This window comes from Centruroides sculpturatus, unplaced genomic scaffold, assembly GCF_000671375.1.
Source record: "Centruroides sculpturatus isolate CEXI.00-Female unplaced genomic scaffold, Cexi_2.0 scaffold155, whole genome shotgun sequence".
Taxonomy (NCBI): Eukaryota; Metazoa; Arthropoda; class Arachnida; order Scorpiones; family Buthidae; genus Centruroides; species Centruroides sculpturatus.
The window spans coordinates 946,722-965,303 of record NW_019384386.1 but is presented as its reverse complement, the minus strand read 5'-3'; the positions used below and the strand labels follow the sequence as shown (position 1 = coordinate 965,303).

The window sequence follows — 18,582 nt, the reverse complement described above, 5'->3', positions numbered from 1 at the left end:
AAGGATTCCTACAACGTGAAATTATTATAAAGTGGAATGTATCTACCACGTTATAGGGGGGGTCTACTGTAGTTCGTTTTGTTTCTAGTATTTACGTGTCTCCAATTACCGAGTCACTGAGACAAGTGGCGACGTAACAAGATTAGTAGAAAAACCAATATTCATTTTTTATAATTGTTTTAATTATTTATTTACTTTAATACTTTAATTCAATTATTTTAAGTCATTTTAATTTAATTATTTAAAAATTTCGGGGCACCCTTGTGGCGTACTTGCGGCATCCGCTTTGAGAACACTGGGCTAATGGATGGAATCAGAGACGGTTGCAATGCGTCACGGACTGTCAAATCCCTAGGGTGCCGAAACCGGTCAATGTCAAATGCCTCTTTTGTCGCATCACTCGTATACCTCAAAGGAACGTCACGGTTGTTGTACATTTTAAACGTTTCTCACCATAGCTGTAAAAATCTAAATATGTTAAACTTTATAGCTTGTCCGTCGTTTGTCTTCGTACCCTGAACACTGGGAGTTCGGGTCGTGGGTTCGCGCCTCGCTCGGACGGGCTGGCCACGTGGAGTTTTCGGGTTTTCTCTACGTCTGTAACGCCTAAATAGAGACAAATTTCCCTTGAAAAGACTTCCCGGAAGGCATCGCCCAAGTGTTGCGTTGCCATAACTGAAAGAAACAAACCAATCTAATTCATTTTAGGACCAGTTATCAACGGAAATTTCCAAAATATACTTTTCAGTCACTCTCATTGAACAGGAAAAATTTCTGTCTTTATTACATCTATTATTACGAAGAAATCAGTCTCCACTGTACTTGGCTAGAGATTGGTTCGGTTAAGCTTTTAAGTAAAATTCCGGCTCTTTCAGCAGAATTTTATATCTCTAATTCCTTAATTTCTTAATTATTTAACTACTTCTTAAGTAGAAATAAGTTGAAACCGGTTACTTTGTACTTGAATATTTGTATTCCTGGGAAAAAGTGGAAAGACAAATTTTTATGACAACGGATACATAAAATCGTAAATTTAAGGAAAATAATTTGTAGAGCTTTTTAAAGACAAATTACAATAAAACGGTTTATTATCCAACTATCAGAAATTTCACAACGTGCCAAGAAAGAGAGGAAGGAGCAATTAAATAATTAAAATTGTAAAGGATTAAAAAATATATATAAAAATGGGGAATATCGTACTTCTAACAATCTCTGCGAGTATGTGGGCTAAATTTAAAGAATCCGTGTTTCTCGCATGGACAACTGTATGTGGCCAGCTCACGCGTCGGAAAATCTGATTTATTTGTGTACGCACCAGACGGAAAAACAAAATATATCGTGTATCCACAAGCACTCCAATAAATAAATAGAATTGAAACGACACTTTGAAATGTTTTCCCGATGAAAATGAATAATAATAATACTGTATTATAATAATAAGTTTCAATAAAAATGATAAAATGTAAATTTAATTTTATCATAACGAGTTTGCTTGAATTTCGTTTCTTCTGAGTTGGCAGCAATGCGCGACGGGTAAGCTAGTAATAAATAAAAATGAATGAATGAATGTACAGTACACCCGAATAGTTAGAATGTTATAGATAGTATGGACTAGAATATAAAAATATTTTAAACTGATATTTCCAGATGTACTGTACAATGCAAACTTTGTTTTCAAGCAGAATTATCTAGTTGAAAACAGTAGATATGATCATCCTAGCCAGTACGTACTCTCCTCTACACATTAACGTATGTTACTTCGCGAAAATTTTCTTGTCAAGTTACCGTAAACAAATGGACATCACCTATGATAAAAATAATTAACGAAAGGACTTTATACCATTAAAAATCTGGTATAAAGTCTTGGAGTCATTTTTATTGCATAATAAATTACTATTTTGATGTTTTTTATAGTGTCTAGACACACTTGAAACATCTACTAGTAAATTACGTTTCTATGTCGTGACACCCAATTTCCTTAAAAAATAAAAAAGATTTAAAAAGTTACTAACTAATGCATTTAATAGAGCATACCCTAAGGCATATCAAAATCAGTAGATTTTCTTTTCTATTTTGTTATACAGTATTAACAAACGCGACCATTTCTAAGGAATTCTAATGTGGAACAACAATCATATGTATTAAATACACTCGTAGAAAAAAGCGCACTAAAAACAAATTGGAGCGGAAAATAATAGTTTTTATGAATGTCATAATTAAAAAATAACTTCAAAGTTCAAATATTATTCAAACATTTGATACTATTACGAATGACCCTAAAATATTTTTGCATTTTTATGTTTGTGTAAGATTACTTTCTTCCAAATCATGCGATGTGCATTAATATAAAGTATCAAATATATATATCCGGCCTCCAGAAATTCGTAATTACCAGAAAACCGGCTATTTTTGAAAGTAGCAGGTTTTGAATTTGGCCAGCTGTAGCACAGTTGAAATTCGCCACTTTAGTTTGGATTTCGTGATGGACATGTCACGCGACACCAGTTCCATTGTATTCTTCACTTCTATAAATAGTGCACTATATATGATATTTTATAATTTAAGAGGACCTTAAAAATGATTATATAGACCTTGCTTTAGAAGTGTATTAATTTGTATCTGTTAAACACAATTTCATTCTTTACGTACCGTTGATTATTTTGTATATACGAGGTCTGTCCGGAAAGTTTCAAATAGAAGTTGTTTGCATTTACGTAGAAGCTAGTCGGTTTTGTTGTTTTCGAACTGGTTTCCTCCTCAGTCTATGCACTGATGTGTTTCTGCAATGAAAACAACGCTTCTTGAAATGTTTCTATTGAGACGATGCACAGCTCTGCTGGCGAATTTTCTTATATGGTGTCAATGGATTCAAAACTTAATTTTAATTTGGGAAACAAAAGTAAGGATGCTGGGGCTTAGTCCGGTGAATATGGAGGTTGAGGAATAAGTGGCGTCGAGTTCATAACCAAAGATTTTTTTTAACTGTTTCTGCCCTGTGGGAACTAAGAGGGCCTCTTTTTAGGTTTTATATTATGGGTTCGGCCAGGCCCACAATGGGGCGACCGGGTGATGAGGGACGGGTCCCGATATACCAGACCACCGATGAAAAATTCCTGGAGATCTTTCGACCAGTCCGGATTCGATCCCAGGTCCCACCAGAATAGTAGGTTACCACCTTGACCGCTCGGCCATCCTGCCGTCCTTGGCCAAAGATTCTGTTATCAACAGTGAGATGTGAGCAGGTACATTGTCTAGATGATGTTCTCTCTAAGCAGTCAGTATTTTCTTCCTTACTGCTTTATGAAATCTTTTCATCGCCTCCAGATAGTATTCATGGTTAATGACAGTTTCAGAATCGAAAATAGCAGTGATTTCCTTCACATTTGACCAAACTCGTTGAACCTTTTTTCTCACCTACTCTGGTGACTGACTTTCTTGTCTATGTCGTACCCATGACCCATGTCTCATCCCTAGTGATGATGTTTTTTATGAAATTGTCATCAGACCTGTCCCGTTTCAGAAGCTCTTCACTCACTGGAAGAAAATCACAAAACGCAATCAACACGTGTTTACAGAAATGAATGTAACACAAATGAAGATAGAACAAACTATTTTCAGCAGATAGTACCCAAAAGTTGCTGCTAGAGAGCTGTGCATTCAGATTCAATTATCGGTTGATGAGTAATTTAAAAAGTTTGCGAACTTTTCGGACAGACATCGTATTTAGCTCGTGTCCAGAAACCGGAAAACCCAGAAATCCGAATCACTTCTGGTCCCAAGCTTGTAAGATAATTGTCTGGTACTGTGTTTATTTTATTTTAAAGAAACAAAACTGATTGCTTTGGTATCATTGGGTGTTGCAGCACCATAAGCACACTCCTAAATACGTCCATGCAGCTTACTCTGGGTTATGGGCAAAAATCTTTGCGTTTTTTAAAGATTCCATGTAAGCATGGCCAACATTTCATTTTGGCCAAGTTTACATGGGAGACGAACTATAAGGCATGGCTCTGTGAGAAGCAATATTACTTCCAAACTCTGTACTTTTCTCAGGATGGATCCTGAGAAAAGTACAGAGGGTGGTGCACTCTTTAATTTGTTGAATTCATTAGTTAAGAGTTTCAGAAACGGGTGGATACGATGACTGTGATAATATATGGCATCCCAGCAATATAAACCACTATTAAAAGTGAATTGTCCAACTTACCTCACAAAAATAGTTTACTTTTTGGCTTAGAAAACGAATAACTATATTCCGTTCGTGTGACAACAATTGAAAAACCAGTACAGAAATTTTTTTATAGGGTGGAATGCTATCGTTTTTTTGTGAAATATTGCCATAAATTCTTTACTGTTGAATATCTCTCATCTCTAGCGTGGTATAAGCTTTCGATGTTGCTGTTGCGTGCCAAGCGGAAAACACAACCGTATTGGTATATATACTAATTTAGTAAAAGGAAGCTCTTACTAAATTGCAAACTGGAGATACATGAAAAAAACTTTTCTTTAAAGTTCAAAACCCGTGGCTACACTTTTCTCCAAATGATACAAAACTCAACACCTTGTATAAATCTCTACAACTCTCCCATCAAGTGGAGCTGCACACACAAATACCAAGGCATTATTTTTATTTCAGTTAAAGCTTGAAAAGTCGTTTGGAGTATAAACTAGGTAAGGAAAAGCAGATCGGCCATCAATTACAGAGGTGCAGTCTCTGTATTTGGGATGTAAACTATAACAATTGTAACATCTTTTTCAGTGGAGCAGCGAAACCATTGGTACTCTTTGCTGTTTCATTATGGTAATAGATTATATGCAATATTTCGAGAGCATAGTTAACAGATTTCCTTGGTGTACGAAGTCAGTTTGTTCTCGGGATAAGCGCAACTATAGAACTGTTTGGATATATGAACCATTTGTGCTGGCAAGTTGATGCCTTGACTCTTATGTATACAGATGAATTTTTTGTGTACAGTATACAAAAATATTTGTAAATACAGATTTATAAACATCTACAGAAACCTGATGCTTAGCAAATAGACACGATTGCCGTAAATAATCGGACTATAATTTGAAAATATTAATTAATTGAATTGCTCATCGAAAAGTACTGTACTATAAGCCATTAAGAAATATGTTGCAAAAAGTCATTTCTTTGATGTTAACAATGACATTAAATTATTTTCTGAAATAAGTAACATATTTATTGTAAACACTAGCAGACCCCGCCACGCCTTGTTGTGGTTCAAAATGTATCTATTATAAATGTATAACACTTCCCCAGTGGGGGAAAATTTTTCGAAAAATTTTTTCTTAGTGTACATTCTGTTGACGTACCCTATTAAAACGCAATCAAAAACGCAAAAACCCGCATCTAAAATAGTATAATAGAAGCCAAGTTTTTCAGAGTAAGCCTTAATCCTGTCTCTCTCCCCCGCGGGGGGAATATCAAAAAATCCCTTCTTAGTGTACATTCTGTTGACGTACTCTATTAAAACGCAATCAAAAACGGAAAAAAACTGCATCTAAAATGGTATAAATAGAAGCAGAGTTCTTTGCGGTAACCTTTTCCGTAAGGCTTACCATAAAGAACTGTCCATCCCCCATGTTTAACGGAATAATATATAGCCTGTGTCCACCCTGAAGTTCCATTCTAAATATTGGTGAAAGAATTTTTGAAATCAGATGAGTAGTTTCGGAGATTACCTGCTGCATACAAACTAACATACATACATACAAACATTACCTCTTTATAATATTAGTATAGATTATGAAAACTTAAATGAATGGAACCTTAAAAAATCGTAGAATTGACATCTTGAGTTATTTTAACGTTAAAAGCAATAACTTGAAACATAAAAAAATGGTGTAGATCGTCGAACTTGCGTTACCTTACTGAGAAGAAATGGAAACTTATTCACAGAATACGGATTCCAGTAAAGGCACAATCATCGGTAACAACATTAATTTAAAGTCATTGGTAATCACAAAAGTTAATACTGAAATTGATTGTAAAGAACTTCATAATTTTCTTAGACTTAAGCCGAATATATTAAAACAGATTTTAGAACATAAGAAATAAGCTATATGTGATTTATATTATTAGTAATTAATGATTTTTTCCTAGAAATTATCACGTAGTCTTATACACTAGACACCGTTTATTGTAATCACGTAGGGATTTGCCTATACTGATGGTGAATAACAGAATGATAACTAAACGAGGTAAGTGAATAAGACTAAAATTAACGGAAATTCTGGTTCATTGACTCTGACATTAAAAGGACGTGTCATAACAATTAAAAAGTATATAGCTTGAAGATTTATTAATTACAGTTATTGTCATTAACGGTATTCGAGTTTAATATTATAATTACAGTTATAATAATGATTATTATTACTAATTTATATGTTTTGAGGTGGCTTTCTGGTTACATTAAATGACTGATAACATCTGTGATTACACGTGCAACTTCAAGTGTTTGCGATTTATTTTGTTAGTTATTAATAAGAGAATTTTTTGCTGTAAGAAGGAAATTTGTATATTGTGCTATGTAATTCGCAATTTAATTAATGTAATAACATAATAGGCATAAAAGTGATCATGATTATTCATTATGATGTTTAGGGAAAAGGGAGGTATCGTGGTTCCGTAGTGTAGCGGTTATCACGTTCGCTTTACACGCGAAAGGTCCCCGGTTCGATCCCGGGCGGAACCACAAGGTTTTTGTTTTTTGTTTATTTCTTCTTATTCTCATAACTTTTGCCGAAGGTGTAAATATTTTAAAATTTCTTGTTATTTGCAATTTTCTGAAAATACGAATTATTTGATATTATTTTTAAATGCAGCTTGAATGTGGAGCCATCTAGTGGTGAAATGAGTTTATTCACAAATGACTTTCGGAATAATTCGATAATGCAATTTGTATATATGTAGACAAAAAAAGTATTTGAATCGTTTATTTATATATAAAATTTATTAATATTTAATAATGGGTTTTCTTTTTAATGTATTAAAGAAGGAGGTTTGCACGTGGTTCCGTAGTGTAGCGGTTATCACGTTCGCTTTACACGCGAAAGGTCCCCGGTTCGATCCCGGGCGGAACCACATTAATTTTTTTTTGTTCCCTTCTCTGTTTCTTATCGCTGTTTTATTCCCATTTGTATTTCAACTACTTGTTATCTGATTCGGTCTCTTACCGTCTATTTTGTTCGTTTTATGTTTGATTATTAACTTAAGGACGAGTAATACTGTTTTTCGTTACTAGATGGCGTTTTGAATGAGGAAATTTGCAGGTAAGGAATTTTGTCTTTTCGTATAACGTTACCTTATTCTAATATATAGGCTTAATGGCGATTGGTAAGGTTGCTAGTTACACGCTTCAATTGATAGTGCAGAAAAATTAATCGAAACCTATCAAAAAAGTAAAAATATCGATGCAGGCGTGATTTCGGAGCGTGGCAGCCCCCGGACATAGGATGACCTTTGTCGGTTGACCCTCGAACTCTAGACGAACACCTCATTAGATCGCACGCTTTAATTTCATCATCAGTCAGTCTCGGCTGGATTTATTGGTCGGAAAACTCACACTTTACCGCTAGAAGATCAAAAGAGTGCAATAAATCGTCGTTGGACCATTCGCCCTCTCAGTAGAGCCCGAAATGCTCGTAAATCAAGTCGACACAGGTGGCTCGCCAATCTCACCCTTCAATGGAACCTTTTGACGTCTTCGTCACCCTCCTCTACACAACTGACTTTCCGGTTTGGAAGTATTAATTGCGAATTATATATTAATTGCCAGGCCCGAAACGGGATACCCGCCCGGTGACGCCACAGATAGCCTCTCTTGGCCAGGTGGACTTGGTAATTATTTATTACCCTATAACCATTAATTTATTATTTTGGTCATAATTTAAGGAAATATTTGCTCTTGCTGCGGCTACTTTTGAAAAGAAATCTTTTCTCATTTGTTGTCTCGATACCTTTTCCGGATAATTCTTCATTTAACGGCATTTTTCAGACTTGAAAGTTCTTATTAAATGTGCATTTTTCCAACAATTTTGCATATTTAATGTCTGATACTTGTACAAAACCGTTAGAAATTTCTTAATTATAGCAATTTATTTTATTTATATTTATAAATTTTACTTACATGAAGAATTGTTAATAAATAATTTGTATATTTAATTTTAAATCACTCAAACTTATCCCTAATAATCGTCATTCCAAAAACAGATGGCACCACGTGTATCATAGATAAATTGTTTGGGCTAGAAACAAAACGTGGAGCCTTTATGCGCCAGTTCGTTTTGCTTAAAATTAGCTCGCATGTAAAGTAAATAAAACAAAACAGGTATAATTTGCATTAAAATATAGAAATCTTTTCCTTCTTTCTTAACTATAAATACATTAATGCCGAAATTTGCACAGTCTGACTACTTCCCTTTCAAATTTGGACCAATAGGAAAGTGTTTTCTCAATTCGGATTTAGTCGGAGATTTATTGCACATAAAGTGGAAATGACGTTATCAATATCGTTACTGCACATGACACGTGACATTGGTTGCTATTAGCGACGTCATTTACATGATATTAAATCCATTTTCGTGTGGATAATAACACAGTTTACAATTGGTGTGTGTCTTTAGTTAAGAATATCAATTTCGTATGACGTAACTACAAATCAACCAACCAATAACGCTTTAGATATCAATATAATTACCTATTCCGCAATCTTCTCGTTTCTAAACCTTGAGATTCTCCGTTCTTAATCGGGATTAATCGATTAAGAAAATCTCATTTAGTTAATTAACATCTTTCTTTGAGTTTTTGCTTGGGTTTTACTCATAAAAACATTAACAATAATTTATTTTTTCTATGTTTTTTTCTTCGCAAAAACTGCTTTAAAATTTTTATTGTAGAATTACTTCCACTTTGAGAAGTATGAAAGATGATTTTAGAGGGAAAAAAACAAAGAATTGTATTATTCGGAAACTTTCCTCAAAAGTATTTTCTCAATTTTTGTTATATTTTTGAATAATGATCATTAAGAAAGTTAGAATTTTTTTAATTGGGTAAATTTAAATTTTTTGGAATATTCTGTCTGCATTTTTGAGGTTGCGTGACTCGAAAGGAGTAAAACGAATGGTTTGGAGGAAGTAAAATGCATACATGAATCCGTAATTTCTCACGGACATGTGCGAAAAATTATTTAACTAAAACATATTTAGATTATTCAGCATTCACGTGACTAATTCGGAGGGTTTTTTCGTATCGCTTCCTTCGCCTACGATATACTTCTGGGTAAGCTACGTCATCCGTTCAGTTATCTGGATGAAGTGCTATCGAGTCGATTTTGAATTCTGTTGGTAATGGCATGTTCGAATATTGGTTCTGTCTTAGGGTTGCGTGACCGGAGTTACTTATCGAACTTCTACGAATGGAAAATTAGGTAAGGGCCAGGCGATCCCTACTAAAGTCCATCGAGACCCGAACTGCGTGCCTATTTCTCTCCCTTATCGCATTTTTCACTTCTGATATATAACAGTAATGTTTAAAATTTCGCTTTAAACATATTCTGTTCTATTTTTAAAATTCGTGTTTTGTTTTCCTTTAACAGAAACGGGCCAACACGTCCACATCTCCAGTAAAGTTGATTAAAGTGGGAGATAAAATGATGACAATCTATGGCCTAAGAGGAATTTTCGGCATGAAAATTTTGTTTTTTGGATTCAAGAGGTATATAATCAATTCGGATAGACCTCTCGAACTCCTTAAGCCAGAAATGTCATTCGCTCTCATTTCTGTCCACTCGCAACTTTTCGAATAAATAAGACAGTTTTTAGATTGGCCATAGAAAAAACAAAACAAAATATAAATAAATGACACTAGAAAACGATTCTTTTGATTCTTAGATAAGCAAGAAAGGAAAAAACACGTAAGTTTCTTGATTACATATCAGTTATCCATCCCGTTTCGTCCGAGAAATAGACGGATCTGACACTAACTTTAAATAACTCTTATAATTCAGGACAAATTAAGGGAAGAAATAAAAGTTTTGTTGCTAAAATGAGTTTGTGAAGCGTTGAACAAAGTTCACCCCCATTCAAATGATGCATTACAATCATGTGTGGGCGTGCACGAACCCACATTTCAACTACTAATCAATGCAGCAAAACATCATCAACTAAGCGAGAAAATGAAGCCCACTATATTATAAATGACCCACAATCGTCGTCTTTCTCTACCGTCAAAGGGCGCATCATATCGAAGCCGGGCCCATCTATCATCGGAGGACGACGTCAAGATTAATGACGTCAGCGATCCGAGTGACTCCCCGCGGCGCATACGAGCATCTCACTTTTACTCGAATCTGTTAATTACAAGTTAGCAATATCCCGCTTCAATTAAAAGCAGTCGTTCTCCGTAAAAGCGAGTCAGATTAAGACGCTAGGCAAAAGAAAAAAAAAAAAACAAAATACTTAAGACGGCGATGATTAGTACAGCTCCATATTTTTAAGGTGGTCCCGCTGTTGGCTAGAGTCCCGCGAGAGCCGAACGGCATTGATAAATGGAAGCAGTCCCGGATCGCGAGTCTTTGGCAATTAGTTTAACAAAAGTCTTTTGTCAACGAGAATTCTCCGCAATTAATGAATTACGTAGGAGACCCGTTCGCGTAACCCGTACGAGAATATAATTTGGGGATCATCCTGGCGTGCGCCAAATAATAATCACTAATTTAACTTATCTACTCCAATCTCCGAATTTGTCAAGCTCCACCTCGCTTTTTTATCATATAAAAAAAATCTACAATATTCTGCTTATTATTATTATTGTTTTTAAGTATCTTAAGTTTTTAAATTCGAATTACACTAGAATATATTATAAATAATCGATTATTATCTTGTATGGCCGTGTTCTGTAATTAACGGGAAAGAAATATGATAGGGGAAATTTGAAAAATTAATAAGTTAAATGTAGAAAAAAAAAAGTTTTTCTTTTATTCTTTTTCCATTTTAATGCAATTTAGTTATTAATCATTTCGATTCGGAAAATTCTCCAAAACACGAATGTTAGTTGATACGAACGCAATTCGTGATCGTTTGTATTTAAATATTTATTGATTAGTTACGAAAACGGTCACCAGATAACGCCACCGTTATAAATGGCGGATTTATCTTTGCATTAATATTTAGCGATTTCTTTCCCCTTTATCCTCTTCGAGACGAGATAGTCGGCCATCTAATCGGCCGTTAAAGAGAAACACGCCTTTTCACTCAAATCGAAAACAATCCGAGCGAAAGTACGTTCAAATATCAAGAAAGTTAAACGGTTGGCGTCACAGTTCCTTGATTAATGACATGCTCGGGGACGACCATCCTCTTTGACAGATGTAAATATGAACGCCGCACTTTACGAAAAAAAATGACGAAAAAAAAAAAAAGAGTTTTACGTCGGTTTTACTTTTCGGCCGCATGAGGCGCTCTTTTCACTTTTTATTTCAAACCGCTCGGGAAAGCTACTGTCGCTCGTGACGCCTGGTGTCGCTTTACCTTTATAACCACGCCCAGTCGCGTGCCTTACTCCTATTGGTTTATTTCGTGCATGCCGTCAGCCATTTTGGAACAAAGATTGTTATTTACCAAATCATTTGCATGCAAATTTGATTCTTGTTGATTAAAATGTTTGGTTTGTTGGAATTGAAAAGAATTATTCTTTTTATATATATATATTTTTTTTTACCAAAACAGAACTTTCTAGTTTGTTAGAAAAAAAATTTAATATGTATTTTCTTGAAAAATGCACGTTGGAGGTAATTTTTCTCTTTTTTATGTTTTTTCCCCTTTTCTTTTATTTGATTAAAACTTTTCTTTTAATTTTATTGATACTTCCAACTGCGAAAGTATTTTGTTTAATATCTGGAACAATGATATTCTTTGTTTAATAACAGCTTAACTTATTAATTAAAACGCATAATCTTTTTTTTTCTTAATTTGCAATTTTTTTCCTTAACTTTTTACGTCTTCATTCTATGAAGTTTTCTTATCCCAAATATGTTTTATATGAAATTTCGTAATGTTGTGGACATCCTAGAGCATTATTTCTTCTGTATTGATTTAATATTGTTAAAAGATTTAATAAAAGAAAAAAAAAAGCATTTAAAGCTAAAATAAATATAATTCGCGAAAAATGAATCTTAAAATAAAATGTGATAATTAAATTTTATAGTTTTTTAATTGTATTTTTCCGGATGTTATCAATTTAAACGTCGTAAAACGTATTTAAAAAAAACACGTAACTTTTAAGATATGAATGCGTAAAACGTGTTTAAAAATTTTTATAAATGTTTAAAAAATGATAGAGTAGACTTAATATGTCTTTATTATATTTATTAAATCCTATTAATTGCTGTAATTGTATTGGTATAAAACGAATGAAAAGTTTACATAAGTGGATAATAATTTTTTGAAGATCGAATACAAAGCCATTAAAAAATAAAATGGTTTGTATTATGTTATTGTAGAGAGTTGGGTAATGGAATGAGCTCGAATTTATTCTTTAAATATTCGCGAGCGTAAGAGCTTGGCCTAAACAATTTATAAAATAACTTTAGTTTGTGGAATTGCTAAAATTTTATTGAAACGATTAAAAAATTCCGGAATAATTACGAGAGAATTAAAAAGAAAGTTACGCCGGCCAACCTCGAAAAAAGCGATAAATTTAACTTTTGTTTTCATAATTACGACATTTTACGTATTTTGTATCTTTAAGCGCGCGTTCCTTTTGTTTTGACAAAAGTAATCTAGAGCAGAAAGACATAAAATGAAAACTTTTATGACTTGGAGTTGAACGACGAAGACAATCCGAAGAGCGAAGATGTGTCCAGCTGTTAATCTGTCTATCCCCTTTCTATTCCACCTTGTCCGTTGATAGTGCTCATACATTACTCTTAATTAGCTCATTAGCTCGTGTGTTTCACAAACGGTGAACAGCAATTTCGCCAGAAAACATCCCTTCACAATTTACCTCTCTGCGCTTCACAAAATTGAGAAGTCAATTTTGCTGCAGACAGCTCGTCCTTTAGCGTCGGACCCTGCGTAAATTCTGCATTTCGCGAATATTTTTCTGGCTTTACTAATTAAATTCTTAATCGCTAATTAAGAGAAGTGAAGCTTTTTCTGACGGAGAAGTGTCCGAACGCGGTTCTTCGGACAATTTATCTGGAGACAAAATAACCACTCGAAACTCATTCGAGAGAATTCCAACTTTATTATTGTTATTAATATTATTTGAGAACGATGGAGTAAAAATAGTGATTATTAATAATCCGAATATATCAAACATTACTGCACAAGTCGTGTTTCCTTTCTTCGAAAACACAAAAGAGAGAATGACAATGAGGTGGAAGCCGTTGGACACAGGGATACAGAAATGGAACAAACATGGATAAGATTGATTGCACGTGAAGCTGGGTACGTAAAAGGGAACCCCTGAATACCATACGGATCTTCCTGGTACCGTTGAGGGTAGAGATTCGCCTCGCTAATGCCCACATTTGCATCCTCTTATCACAGATTACATAACAACGGTTGCTGATTTTGCACCTCTCCCTTTTAGTCCCGGACTTTTGTTGGCGTCCGGGGCCAAACAAATGTCAAGACTTTTCAAGTCTATTCTAATTTCCGCCGTCGAAATTATGAGTAAAATTTTGAGCGTGTTTCGTCTCGCATTCGAATGCACCTTTGCGTTGCTTTTTCAGGTACTTTCAACAATAATTATTCTTTAAAACTAATGCGGATTCGGCCGGGATTTTTTCGTTCCGGAGAAAATTGCGGGCCATTATCTTAAGATCAAAGTTGGAAGGACAAGATGAAGATTTAATATATGGCGGACTTCTTCGTTAGGCTGACGTCGACTCGTACAATCTTGGCCACTTTGTGGCACCTCTAGCGTCTAGCAATTATTGCTAAGCAGTTATCAGTATATTCCATTCGAATGAGTTTATACATGTATAAATACTTTAAATAAAACACTAAACATAAAGTTCGATGGTAAACAAATGTTTCTTCTGGAACTTGGTTCATCCCAAGATTCAAATGAGTCCTTCAGGCGTCGGTTTGGCATTTTAACGTGACTATTTAAGAACGATACTTGCGTTTGCCTTAGGTCCTGTAACAAACCTAACGAAGATATGATCGAATGGGAATGGGTGCACAAACATGTTCTGAAATGGTGAGTCACGTGTTCGCAACTGGACGTAAATGGGGTGGGTACAAGATGCCTAAAGGCTCTTATCGCCATCAACCACAGACAAACATGAGGCGTCGAAGTAATAACTACGCGGAGAAATAGTTTTAGGCTCAGGCGACTCCAGTTCTCCTGCAGACGCTCCGATTAATGGAGAATGAGGTGACTTCAGGCTTTTATTTGCCTAAACTCTTGAAATATTCGCTTTGATCGTAACTTCTTATTTACAGTACTGTTCGGATTAGTCACCGTTTTCGTCTTGGATCCGACTGCTCAAGCCTAATTCAGGTAGGCACAGGTCGCAAGACGGATTATGGATAATTTCCGCCAGGACACACGACTCCCTAACTTCATGTCAGGTTTCGAGACGGAGGAGCTTCAAAACTCCCAGTCGACTCCTTCCTCGTGCTTCTCGAGTTTTTGCTGTAGTTTCTCGATATTGGTTTGCCTCTCTTCGTCGTTCCATTCTTCCGTCCTGGAGCGACCTTCCTCCTCTTCTTCGGCTGTCCTAGTCTCGTTCTCGTCGGGAGATTCTACTACTTCAGTGTCAGTACTGTCCCCAGATTGTCTGTAATCGCAGGCTGGAGGCGGTGCTGGCTCCACTCGCACTGTGTGATCCTGTTCCATGTGCATACCGAAATCGTCCGTCTGACGGACGCATACTCCGTTGATGATTTTATCTTCCTCCTCCTCGTCCTCTTCGTCACCACACACGTCGCTATCTCCCGACATCTCCAGACCAGGATCTACCCATTGAGGAGCCGCCGGTTTTCGCCTTTTACTGCTACTAGAACTGCTTGAGAGAGATGCTTGAACCACTTGGGGTACTTCGTGATCACTGGCTTCGCCTCCTTGATCCTGAGCGGAGAAGTTGGAATCGTCACTGGACGTTGAACTGAGACCTTCTTTCGATATTCCTCCTTCGACATCCGAATGTCCCGCATGATGAGCAGACATACTTAAATCTAAAGTAGCGGGTTCGTCTCCGTGTGAAGAAACAGGTGAACAATTTCGAAAAGGTGAGTAAACGTAGGGCAGACCATTGCCGTATCCAGTCACTTGATCTCGACACATTTCCGCCAGCCGCTGGTTCAATAAGATGCGAAACTGGACGGGATCAAAGTTCACGCTTTCCCTAACAGATAGAGATCCATCCGACTGTTTAGAATCTTCACTGTTAGAAGAGTATTGCTTCATCCTCATTCTATGGTTATGGAACCAATTCGTTATGGTCCTGACTGACAAGTTCAATTCGTTGGCGAGAAATTCGATTGTGGATGTACTGGGATAAGGATCCAGAGAGAAAGCGAGTCGGAGCGCTTCTTTCTGTTCATCCGAAAAGAGGACCCTTGGTTTCTTTACCGGTGGATATGGTGATGGAGGTGCGGCAAAGTTAAATACATGATTGTCTATGGGCAACCTCTGAACTTCTGGTTCACTGTTATTGCGTCGGCGCTTGTTAGCTGTAAATAGATAAATAAATATGCATATAAATAAAAGTTTGAAATCATTTTCGGACTTTACGACGCATTAGTCATCTGCTGATTTCGCTCCCATTTGTAACATGACTCTATAATTAATTAACTTTTTGACATCGGCTGTCTTAAATTAAATGCGAATAATTCCGTTTTTTCGATAGTTGCCATTTTAAAACCGTAACTTTAAAATGAATATTTAAAATAAATAAAGAAAAATCTAACACGTGTCTAAAAGATGTATGCGTTTTTTCAATTTTAACTCACCTTCTCTCCTCTCATTTTTTAAAAGTTGAAGTTTTTCTACATTGTGGGGATCGTTAAGCCACAGTTGCATCCGAATGAAAGGCTCTCTGCCCTTAATACTGAGCATATGCCAAGGTTTTGGCTTCGATAAGAGTTCACTCACCGATCCTTGCGACAAGCCAAGAACTGCCTCGCCAAAAATCTATGAAAAAAAAAGTACACGTGAATCATCGATTTTTAAGAGAATTTAAGATCCGTAATCTTACCCACTTTTTGCCCAATATTATGTGCCATAAGAGCCTCTTTAATGCGTGACGTCACTGTCTGAGTATCTAAATCGGTGGTTAATGCGGCCATCTCGTAGACGGAAGGCTGCATATAGTTTAAAGTTCGTGGACTGAGTGCTGATCTTCTCGCAGCCCCATTCGATGTTGGACTAGTGGACATAACTGGAAGAGTGGGACCATCTGGTGTGGAAGATGTGGAGCGAGGTGCATCCTGAAGTGGAGGATAAGTGGATACGCTACCCTGACGGCAATCTGGAGTTCTGGGATAATTGTTCTCTGGCTGTCTTTGAGGTGCTAATTTCGTAACGCCTAGAAATAATTCTTTAAATTAATAACTTCTTTCATAAATTGATGTAAAGTAACATTTAAGTTTTATCGAATTAAACCACTTTCTAATATTAAAATATAAAAAAGCTCAGATATAATTTCCATAAATATTGACTTTAATTACATTGAATAAAATCTTAAAAGGAAATATAAAATAACTAGAATTAAAATAAATTTAAATACTTATCTAAGTATTTAAAATCAATAGTTTAATCTTATACTTTCAAAGTTTAAAGTGCCAAAAACGAACAAATGTTTCCAATCGAAATAAAAGATTTCGATTGACGAATTAAACATTTTTAAATGGCAGATTTAAAATTAATCTCATGATGCTAAAGAAAGTCTCATCGTCCATAGAAAAAAACATTAATAAATAGTTTTCTAGAGATGGATAAATTTCTTTGTGCGATAAGGATTATTAAACGGACTCACCTGTCGGGACGTTTGAACACGCATAGTTTCCTGTCCTCATCAATTTCTCGGGAGCAATTTTATATTGAGATGCGACCAGTCGATGAACTGCATTATCATCTTCCAGAAATATCTTCATCCGGATGAAGGGTTCCCTCCCCTTTTGAGTCAACATGTGCCAAGGCTTAGGTCGAGCGAGCAAATCCGAAACTGAACCCTGACTCAGTCCAAGTACGCTTTCGCCGAATAATCTCTGGCTGATTGAATACTGGCTCAACTGCTCTTTCACCTGGAAATAGCACAGAATTATGATTTACCACAAGTTGTGGTGTAAAGTCCCGATTGTGAGGAGGATTGTGCCGCTTTGCTGCTCCGAGTTGTGAAGAGTGAGCCGTGAAATATGTAGAGATTTTAATTAAACAGAAATTTATGCACTAATTAAAATGGGATAGGAAAAACACTGAGTTATTTTTCCAACTCGCTTGATGTCACGTAGAACGTAAGAAAGAACGGACGATGTAATTTTAACTCAACAACTGAACTGGAATAGTGCGTAGGAGCAAATGATTCATGTTTACTGTGAAGTGATGGGGTCGCGGGTTCGTCGCTTCACTTGTACTCCCGCTGATAGGGCAGCACGTGTCTGAGCTACTTCCCCATTTCACAAAAACTAACTAGCTTGATTCACGTGGTTCATGAACAACATTCTTGTTTTTTGCAGGACGGCTCATTTTTTTTTCAATTTCTAATCAAGAATTCCTAAATACTTGTTTCTTTAGGACAGTAAACGCCGATATACGGTACAGTATCGAACAGTAACAATATCAGATAATAGAATTTTTTAATAAAATATTATTAATAACACCTGTATATCTTGGAGAATGACTTTAAAATATAGCCTAAATTAAAAGATCCAAAAATTTGAATAACATGTTAATCAGTTATTCAGACTTCCAGCAAATTCGGTATGTGTAAAAAGCTGATTTTATTATTTTGTTTCATCGTTTAAAATATTCAAATAACAAATAGACTAAATGATAGTCCTTTCATACATGTATGTGATCTATACAATTGTTTAACGTTAAATATAAACTGATAAATTTCCTCTAAAATGAATAATTAATTAAATGTCGAAATATTGCTTTTGTTAGAGTTTAACATCAGTTTTACTTTAAAACGTTTTTAATTAGATATTCATTTTTTGATTAGATCCAATATTTAGATAGCAAAAAGAGAGAAAGGCAATTAATAATAAGCTTTAAATAAGCAAGATATTATTGTCGTAGATTATCAATGGTAGTGTTTTACTTCCTGCATTCCTTTGCAACTATCAAAGTCTGAAGAAACGTACAAGATACGAAAAGAAATTGCCAGATGCTAACCTTCAGTTTATGCAACCTTGAGGCAAGAAATTCATGACATCTGCAGAAAGCCCGAAGGATTTTTTATCCGCAAAAGGTCGATATTTACACTCTTTCCTTCATTTTCATAAATGATAAAATAACCTTAATGTGAAATTGAATTGTATCTATACTTATTCTAATGTTTATTTGGACTAATTTATGTCGTGTCACAAATAATAAATTTG

General features: G+C 35.4%; 1 protein-coding gene and 2 non-coding genes across 8 annotated transcripts in view; 2 read left to right on the top strand and 1 right to left on the bottom strand.

The window, feature by feature from the left end:
- The first annotated feature begins 6,646 nt into the window (after nt 1-6,646).
- Nucleotides 6,647-6,719, top strand: Trnav-uac. Its single transcript has one exon. It is a non-coding gene; the product is annotated as a tRNA-Val (tRNA).
- A 316-nt stretch (nt 6,720-7,035) lies between these two features.
- Nucleotides 7,036-7,108, top strand: Trnav-uac. Its single transcript has one exon. It is a non-coding gene; the product is annotated as a tRNA-Val (tRNA).
- Nucleotides 7,109-13,250: 6,142 nt separating this feature from the next.
- Nucleotides 13,251-18,582, bottom strand: part of LOC111618093 (homeobox protein cut-like) — a 97,924-nt gene continuing 92,592 nt past the window's right edge. For all 6 annotated transcript variants that reach the window (XM_023359539.1, XM_023359540.1, XM_023359542.1 and 3 more), the window contains 4 exons: nt 17,016-17,283; nt 16,240-16,565; nt 15,991-16,171; nt 13,251-15,711 (listed from right to left, as the gene is read on the bottom strand). In XM_023359539.1, the coding sequence (XP_023215307.1) occupies nt 14,627-15,711; nt 15,991-16,171; nt 16,240-16,565; nt 17,016-17,283 (1,860 nt within the window). In that variant the 3' untranslated portion in view covers nt 13,251-14,626. The remainder of the gene's footprint in view (nt 15,712-15,990; nt 16,172-16,239; nt 16,566-17,015; nt 17,284-18,582) is intronic.